Source organism: Rattus norvegicus, chromosome 2 (genome assembly GCF_036323735.1).
Source record: "Rattus norvegicus strain BN/NHsdMcwi chromosome 2, GRCr8, whole genome shotgun sequence".
NCBI classification, from domain to species: domain Eukaryota; kingdom Metazoa; phylum Chordata; class Mammalia; order Rodentia; family Muridae; genus Rattus; species Rattus norvegicus.
In genome coordinates, this window is record NC_086020.1 from 174,721,303 (window position 1) to 174,730,762 (window position 9,460).

The 9,460-nt window shown below is 44.1% G+C and overlaps 1 protein-coding gene and 1 non-coding gene across 2 annotated transcripts; both read right to left on the reverse strand.

The window, feature by feature from the left end:
• Positions 1-219: 219 nt before the first annotated feature.
• On the reverse strand, positions 220-3,727 carry Cd1d1 (CD1d1 molecule). The gene is given in 6 exon segments (NM_017079.1): positions 220-968; positions 1,058-1,157; positions 1,754-2,032; positions 2,478-2,756; positions 3,031-3,300; positions 3,570-3,727. Coding segments are annotated over 6 exon segments (1,011 nt in total). The 5' UTR covers positions 3,631-3,727; the 3' UTR covers positions 220-946.
• A 4,924-nt stretch (positions 3,728-8,651) lies between these two features.
• On the reverse strand, positions 8,652-8,732 carry Trnar-acg (transfer RNA arginine (anticodon ACG)). Its single transcript has one exon. It is a non-coding gene; the product is annotated as a tRNA-Arg (tRNA).
• Between the last annotated feature and the right edge of the window lie 728 nt (positions 8,733-9,460).

Genomic DNA, 9,460 nt, shown 5'->3' on the forward strand with positions numbered 1-9,460 from the left:
CTAGCTGCCCGTGAGACAGTCTTCTGGTTTCCTTCAGAACAAGATGTACAACTCTCAGTTCCTTCTCCAGCACCTTGGGATCCATTCTGGATACAAATTATAGCAGTGTTTGAGAGAAATAACCCAAGGAGAGTAGGTTTTGTTCAAGGAAATAGATATATACTGTGACTTTTCATTTTAAAATACTGTTACACCAAGTAAAACCTAAGGATACCTTTTCATCGTACATCCTAATTTTATTTTAAAGAGAAACCACCTTTCAGTCATTAATGCACATTTTCAATGGAGACTGTGCCCTAAAGTGGCCATTATGACAATTAGAACAAACATTGTAAAAAGACCACACACTGGAAGAAGCCTTTGGGGTAATCATCAGTCAGCAGCTTTGTATTTAAGGTAGTAATCATTTGTAAATATTTGAGTTTACTTTTTAAAATACTTGTATCACACACACACACACACAAAATCTATTTTTCTAGTTATCTTGAAAAATACAGAGTACAGTCGTGTTGGTGTTGGACTTTATACTTGCCAACAAACCCCAAAGCTATATGTCACACACACACACACAAATCCATTTTTCTCGTTATCTTGAAAAATACAGAGTACAGTCGTGTTGGTGTTGGACTTTACACTTGCCAACAACCCCCAAAGTGTCTGTTTGGGCAGGAAGCGTGCTGTCTAGTTCAGTACAAATCCCACGAGACACTGCTCACAGCTTGTTTCTGGCAGGTACACACATGTGCAGTTGTGTTTGTTCTGAACTACCCAAGCTTATAAAAATCATTTAAATAATTGATTTCTTATAATTAATATTAAAAGGGTGTACTGGTTGCTCTTCATTTCTTCAGGATTCCTCTTTTTTATCCTCAGTTTCTGAGCAGACAAGGACTGAAGTCCTAGAACCTGGAAGGTCTGAACTTCAGGAGAGGCAGGGGTAAAAATCTCACATGATGTCTTGATAGGAGCTGGAAGAAGAGAGAGGCCATTAGGAGAGAAAAGGAAGGAATAAAGGAGGGCTGTGGAGGAAAGGAACACATGGACATGGGAGACTTACCGTCTCCTTTTCCTGATGATATAGTAGGCCACAGCACACACCACTAGAACCAGTACGCCTACTATCAAGAAGATCAACACCGGGGATACTTGTCTGCCACCTGTTTTGGAAGAATACAATGTAACTCTCAACAAAGAACCTGTCTCCTTTTCAAGTTCTCTATTCTACTTAAAAGTATATCCCCCCTTTTTTTATTCCTCATGAGTTTAGATTGACCATCTCTTGTCAGGATCTGGCTACATGCTATCCAAACAAGTGTGAATCTGTCTACTTCCAGCCCTTTCTGTGTGAATCTGGGTGGTTATCTTCTCTTAGCAGCAACTCTTCATTCTCAGAGTCAGAATAACAATACTTGCTTCAAAGCTAAGTGACGAGTTGAAATGAAGCGCCCAGAGCAAAGTAACCAGTGCTCACTCAGGATGCACCCAAATATACTACAGTTATGTCTGGGGTCCTGGGTCCTCTCGACCAGGGGATGGATCTTCCTGAACCTCTTTATTTGCCATGTCCTCTGGATCCTTTGGGTTTCTTCTTATACATAGTGCATCTTATCTCAACTCTTTTTATCTAGAATCCCTTCCTTCTCTCTCTTCTTTAATAGAAGCTTCACCTCTGAAAGTAGGTTTGTTCCACTCTCACTCCATGTTTGAAGGGCACCTCTACTCACTGGCAACCCAGGCTGCAGTTCTTTCTTACCCCAGTAGAGGATGATGTCCTGCCCCTCTAGACTGCTGTGCTTCACCCTGCAGGCCAGGCCAGCCTCGTCTCCAGCCTCCACATCCAGGGTTGCTTGAAGATACCATGTCTCATCCGCATTTGGCAGGATGTCACCTCTGTGAGTACCCCCTTGCTCCTGGTCACCCCGCATCCACATCACCCACACAGGCTTTGGGTGGAAGCCAGAGACATGACATACCAGCTGCAGATGGCCATGGGCAGGGTTGGGGCCACGGGATAACCAGGCCACTGGCTTCTCTGTACCCATCAAGAGAATAAGAAAGTGTCTTAAAGCAAGAATTTTTATATTAGGGGCTCCAGGGCACCTATCAAGTTCATGATTCTCACAGGCCCACCTCTGGAGATGAAATTGCCTATAAGTTTAATCTATTTCTACCCCTCTGACTAGGAAGACCATCCCGGATACCGCTACCCTCATCTGAGCCTCCGGTAGCCCTCCTCTGTACTCTAGAACAACCTGAGCTCAGCTGATATAGCCTGTCTCAAATACCACATGGCTTAGCTTTTATCCCCAGTGTTTATTTAACTCAATTTATAGAATCCAAGAATGTCAGTGAAAAGAATAAATCCTGCATGCCTTAATCATCTCTTCCTGGGCCTTGCCCTTCCTCTACAGCTGACAGCGATGGAAAAAACCTAGATGGATCCAAGTGGAGAACCAGGGTGAAAATAGCAGGCTGACCTTGCTTTTCTAGGTCTGGCTTCCCTGCTTCTAGGAGGCCACGGACAAACTGGGGGCAGGTGTCGTTCAGGAGTATCTGCACTGTTTCTCTCGTTCCTTCATCAGCGTTGAGCATTTTGATGGGCAAATCTAACCAAGATGGGGCCTCTGGGACCTTCTGCCAGGATGTTCCATGGAATCTCACGACATATTCTCCTTGAAATGCTACGTGTAAAAAGCTTTCTGAAGCATTCCCAGGGTACATTTCACAGCCAGCAGACAGTTGGACCTCGATAGGATCTGTAAGGAGGAGTGGGTGGAGACCAAAGAGCAATTAAGGGTTTGGAAGAAAGGAGAAGTTGGCATGAAGATTATAGTTAGGTGTTGGGAAATGATCATGGCTGATCTAGGGCAGAAACGGGTTATTTTTAGAAGGGACACAGATTATTTTTAAACAGAAGTGAAAATCAGAAGGGTGCACAGAGAGAAGCTCATCATGTATGCCCACAGTTATCCAGTCGAGGTTCTGGATCACTCTTGCCCACTGGGTTCAGGGTTCCATCCCTCCACTCACAGTCTTCTTTAGGTGACATCATTTTGACTATTTCCTTGATGTCCCTGGTAAAGCTGGTTCGATACACTTGAAACATATGCTGCAACTTCTCCCACTGCTGGTTACTGAATTTGCCCTGGGACCACGGCTTTGTGAAGCTGATGGTGTCTGAGTCATTACTCCAACGGTGTGTCTGCAGATCCCCCAGCCAGACCACACTGTCTGTGCGGGACCAGCTTCGGTTGGCGAAGGAAGAGATCTGCAGGCAGCGGAAGGTGTAATTCTGCTGGACTGGAAACAATGGGAAACGAAAGGACATAGCGAATCAGCAGATAGACTGCAGGAGGAAAAAGCACCGCTTTAGGTGGGCTTGAGAAGTGGCAGGCTCAGCGAAGTTCTGTACTGTGCTTGTTGTGAGCCTGATCCACACTTTGTACCTCCCACTTGTTGCTGAAAGGCAGGAAGCGATTCTCACCCCCACCCGCCCACTACCGCACAGCGATTCCAGCCAGGCTCTCTCCCTTCTTTCCCCAGCTGGTTCTGTGTGCGCTTTTACTCACCTTCGGATTGTCCCCAGACCTGTGGGAATGCCCACAGCAACAGGCACGGTAGGTACAGCATAGTGCCGGCGGTCTACACAGCCCTGGGCTCCGACTTCTGCACTTTACCCTGCTCCCCGCCTGATGGGGCTCTGTGGCTTTTAGGCACTGAGCCTACCAAACCCGGAAGGAGGCACGGGCACAATTGATTGGTAAATTACTCTTTTACAAAGCCAACTCCCCTTGCCGCCGCCAGAGTGCAGCTTTAATGAGTATCCTTCACAAACCACTTTCCTCAACCGTCTTTCTTTAATGCTAAAGAGTGAGGTGGAGACTGTTTGCCATTGTGTTACAACTCCGATGGTATTAAAAATGCAAGGGGAACGACAGAAGGAAAGTTTTGGTCTAGCTAGCAGGGACTGTCTGCAGGTGCTCTGTTTTACATGTTTGGCTCCTCCCAGATCTCCACAAGTATCACATTAGTAATAACAATGATGATGATGATGATGATGATAATAATAATAATAGACGTGATTCTCACAGTGGTGTATTGAGAGAATAGGACTAGGTGGGTTAAGTTCCTTCATGGCTTTCATATCTCCACAGTTTCCCTGGTCAGATTCTTTCTCTTCTTCCCAGGTGTCTGTTCTCCCTTGCCTTACCTCTGGCTTTCCTGACTCCGTTTTGGGAGAGTACAAGCATATTTTAATTGTACTATATATTGTACTATGTCATGATTTGAGAAAATCGAAGACTTGTGGCAGTCTGATGTGGAGATGAGCTAAAAGTGACGCGATGTGCCCACTCAAAAGGCTACAGCCCAGTGAAAACACGCGCCCTGTACACCTGCATACAGGCGCATTTCCCTCTCACTGGCAAAGAACGAACCTCTTGTTTTTGAGAACAGAGATAAGATTGCAGGGTGTGCCCGTGAGTTTGTATGGCTATTCCCAATTTCTCATGCTTAAAACAATCAGTGACAGAAACAGTTGCTCAAAATTTCAGTTACCGTGAGAAAGGAGAAGTCGTCCCTCGTAAATCGGACTGTCGCAGCCTCCTGATAGCATCTTCCTCGTTCCTTTTTAGTCACCCCACTGTATGTTTTGCTCTGTCTTTTTGTCTTGTCTCCTAAGTGGGTCCCTTCTCTATGTCTACCATTAACATCACCACAACCTTTTTCTTCAACTGTATGAAATACCTTCATGAGAAGTAAACAAACAAACAAACAAACCAGCCTGTAGGATCATTCTGGCCCTGCTCTGGCTTGCCTTGGAGCATTGTCTGGGAATCTACCTCAGCCTCAGATACTTTCAGTCCCTTAGATGCAGCTTCTTCCTGACTGTGGTCTGCACAGATAGACCCCTTGAGGAACTCCTGCCTCCAAGCCCTGCCTAGTTTCCACTCAGACTTCAAACTCCAATGTAACTCTCCCAGGAGAGCCTTCTCAAGCTCCCCAGGCAGTGTGAATAAGGGCAGGGAAGCTAGTCAGTCTCCACACCCTGGGCGGGGGCTATGCTTGGGGGGTCTTTCTTCCTAACACATAGGCCTTGTAATTACAGAAATGTCAGTTTGACCCCTTCTTTGTCCTCGCTATAGTTAGCTGGAGTCTTGTCAGAACACAAGAATCACATTTCTTAACCCGACTCCTCCCATTCTGCCTTCACTAAGACTTCACTCCTGCTGTGCCCCACTCTAAGTCCTAGTGGACAAGCTTCTCCCTCTAGGCTGTGCTTCTGGAGGTGGCTCTGATCCACTAGCCCTTACTTTACTGGATATTGCTCCCAATGGTTTGACATGACACTGAAAAGTTTTGTTAAAAAAAAACAAAAACTAAATGGTTAAAACAATAATTATTTAATTAAAAATATTTTGTTTTATTTTATTACAATATAATTATCTTTTCCCTCCATCCTTTTCCTTTCTCCAATTTCTCCCATGCCACCCCTACCCCCACTCATTCTAAGTTCCTTGGCCTCTTCCTCATTATTGCTTTAAACACACACACACACACACACACACACACACACACACACACACACACGCACGCACTATCACATATACAAACACTGCTACCCTCTGTCCATTTGGTGCTTTTCTCAAGTAAATGATGTCAGAACTTACTGCTTGTATTGGATAACCACTTAGTAGTTACTGTTCCCTCCCTGGGGGGTAGGAATACATCTTTCATTTTCAACATCTCTCAGTTCTTTATCTAGAGGCAGGGCCTTGTGCATTGGTGTTGTACTTGTTCAGAACTTGTTTGGGTAGCCATTTTGTTGAGGTGTCATTGATGAAGCTTCTCCATCATCCCTAGGACATAGCCCTACCATTCCCGTGTCCTCTGTCTCAAACATTCTTTCTGTCTCCTCTTCCATGATGCTCCCTGAGTTCGAGGTGAAGGATTTGTATTGTAGATTGTCCACTGGGGCTGCTCACCCCATGATCAGTTGGTGTTTGCACTTTGACCTCTTGTGGTTCCCTGAACTGTTACCTGTCTGCTGCAAAGAGAAGCTTTTTGATGTGGGTTGGGTGCTACTCTTATCTGTGGATATAAGGATATGTGTTTAGAACACAGCCAGGGATCATGCTGATCTAGTACAGTGGTCGGGGTAGGTTCTCTGAGATCAATGACCTCAGTAGCCCCAGCTAGTCTGTTAGGTTTCCAGTACTAGGCATGAGTGGACCGTCTGTTCTATTAGTGAACTGCTGGTTAACACCAAGATATGAGTGACAGTGCTGTGTCTTCAGAGAGATCTTGTCATGCTGCTTTTTGCCGTGTTTCATAGACTTTACATGTGGGAGTGACTCCCTTGGCAGCTTGAATGGCACCTTCTGAGATTATAAACGCCTTCAGGGAGGAAGCTCTCAGGTTGGATCCAACTGGAAACTTCCGAGCTCTGTGTCTTCAGCAATAGGGCTTACCTTCAACCTCTAAAAGGTGACGTAGGACAATAGTAACAGCCTATAATGTGTGGACTCCCCTTACCAACAACCCCATGCCTGTATGCTTACACAAATTGTATGTCATTTTAGGTAAATGCAAAGCAACACAATGCCTTAAGGCTTTTCCAAGCATCCTTAGTGTTATTTGTCCCACATGTCCCTCTCTCCTTGTGCATTGACCCCTTCTCAAGTAAGAGGTCCCCTCCTTGTTTTTCCCTCCCTCTTTCATAGCACCTGTATTCAGTGTCCCCCTTACCCCCCCCCTTTATGTGTTGGTTGGTTTCATGCCAACTTGACACCAGATAGAATCATCTTGGAAGAGCGATCTTCTCTTGAGAAAACATCCCATCTGACTCTGTTGTGGGCAAGCCTGTGGTGCATTTTCCTGATTGGTGATTGATGTGTCCAGCTCACTAGGAGCAGCACCACCTCTGTGCTGGTGGTCCTGGTTCTGTAAGAAAACAGGCTGTGAGGAGCAAGCCAGAAAGTAGAGCGCTTTCATGACCTCTGCTGCAGCGCCTGCTCCTTCAGTGATGTAAATAAATCCTTTCTTGGGGTTGGGGATTTAGCTCAGTGGTAGAGCGCTTGCCTAGCAAGCACAAGGCCCTGGGTTCGGTCCCCAGCTCCGAAAAAAGAAGAGAAAAAAAAAATAAATCCTTTCCCCTCCAAGTTGCTCTTGGTCCTAGTGTTTCAATCACAGCAGTGGAACTCTAAGACATCCTCTCCTGGACCCCTTTTCCCTTTCCTAGTTTCTGTGGTTACTCGAACTTATATGCTCACAGCTCAAGTTTGGAATCAAGTTTATGAAAGAGAGAAGAGAGAACACGCAGCACTTGTCTTTTGGGGTCTGGTTTACCTGATTCCGTGTAACATTTCCTAGTTCTACTCATTTACCTGCAAACTTTGTGATTTCGTTTTCCTTTATAGTTAAGTGGTATTCTGTTGTGGTTATATACTGCGGCTCCATCATTCCTTTGTCAGATGAAAAGCATGTAGGTTGTTTCCATTTCATAGGTATGGTGAACGGCGACAGTCACGGCTGGGGCAGTGTCTGTGGAGGAAGGGTTAAGTCCCTGGAGCATATGCCAAGCAGTGGTGTGGTTGGGTCATGTGCTGGGTGAACTTTCAGCTTTTAGAGAATTGTCCAAACCGTTCTCTAGAGTGGCTGCCAGTTTATAATCTCTCCAGGAATAAATAAGGGCTCCCTTTCTCCACATTCTCTTCAGAACTGCAGCCGGGAGCTGCATCTCGCACCTTTGCTGTTTTAACTGAGACGAAATCTCAATGTTGTTGCTATTTGCATCTTCCTTTTGCCAACATAGGAGGATGAACATTTTCTGAAATATTTGGGAGCCATTTTTGTTTCTTTGTCCAAGAACTCTTTAATCTATATGGGTTTTAGATGCTTTTAATTTATATGGGTGTCTTGCCTGCATAAATGTCTGTGCACCTTGCAGAGGCCAGAAGAAGTCAGACATTTTCCTGATCCCAGAGACATAGAAGGCTGTTACTGCATGTGGGTACAGGAAATTGAACCTGATTCCAGTAGAAGAGTAGACGTGCTCTTAGCCACTGAGACATCTCTCCAGCCCCCATTTCTGGTTTTTTAAATGTGGGAACTTAGAGCTATGAATTTCCTTCATAAGACTGTTTTAGTGATAGAAAGATACTGTCTGAAAGTGTGAAAGAATCACTCCAAAGAAGGACAGAGAGACAAAGAAAGGACAGAGAGACAAAGAAGGAGGACTGAGGTTTTGTTTTCTTTGTTTAGTTTGAGGAATTTTTTCTTTTTTGGTTTCTATCTTTGACCCATTCATCAGTGGTGAGTAGTTCAATCTCCATGAGTTTGTGAACTAATTAGAGCTGTGTTTGATGTCTATTTTACATTTTATTGCATCGTGGTCAGGTAGACTGCAGAAAGATAGTTCAATTTTTCTGAGTGCTTTTAGGGTTTGTCCTGTGTTGCAGGATTTGGTCTATTTGAAGAAGTTTTCGTGCGCTACTGAGAAGAATGTGTATTCTTTGGTGTTCATTATCTTTAAGTCCATCTGATATTCAATGTCATTTCTTTGTTGTTTTGTTCAGATGATCTTTTGTGTGCATTAGAGAAAGTGGGAGTATTGAAGTTGCTTATTCTTTTTTTTTTCTTTCTTTTCTATTTTTCGGAGCTGGGGACCGAACCCAGGGCCTTGCGCTTCGTAGGCAAGCGCTCTACCACTGAGCTAAATCCCCAACCCCGAAGTTGCTTATTCTTAATGATTGACATCCATCTGTCTTTAATTCAGTAGAAGGTTCTCCATAAAACTAGAGTATGGTGCATATATATTCAGAGTTATAAAGGCTTCTTGGTTAATCATACCTTTAGTTAGAATGAATTATCCCTTTGTCTCTTCTCATTAGTTTCAGCTCGAAGTCTATTTTCTCTGATGATAGAAGAGCAACACCTGGTGGCTTCTCGATCCATTTGAGTGGAATGATTTTTCCCCATGCTTTCAGGTTGCATCTATCTTTAATTCTAAGGTAAGTTTCTTGTAATCAGCACAAAATGGATTTTGCTTTAAATCATTCAGCCAAGCTTGTCTTTTGATTGAAAAGTTAAAGCCGTTAACATTTAAAGTCATTAGTGAGAGGTGTATGTTACAGTCATTCTGAAGCTTTTGTTTGCTTGCTCTTTGTGTTCTTGTTGTTCTATAAATTTAATAACGATAGCGTCAGTTCTTTTCTTTCTAGAGGCCCTTCACTGTACTCATCTCTATCTTTAGTCCAAAGTGTTATTTCCTGAATTCTGCTTAGGGTTGGTTTTCTAGATAGAATTGTGTTAGCATAATCAGGTCACGGAAAGGTTTTCTTTCTTTTTTAACCACAGCATTATATGTTACAGTAGTCTAGGTTGGTAGTCACGGTCTTTTTGAACGTGGAATCCATTGTTCAAGGTTCTTGTGGCTTTTAAGTTCCCATTGAGAAATCAG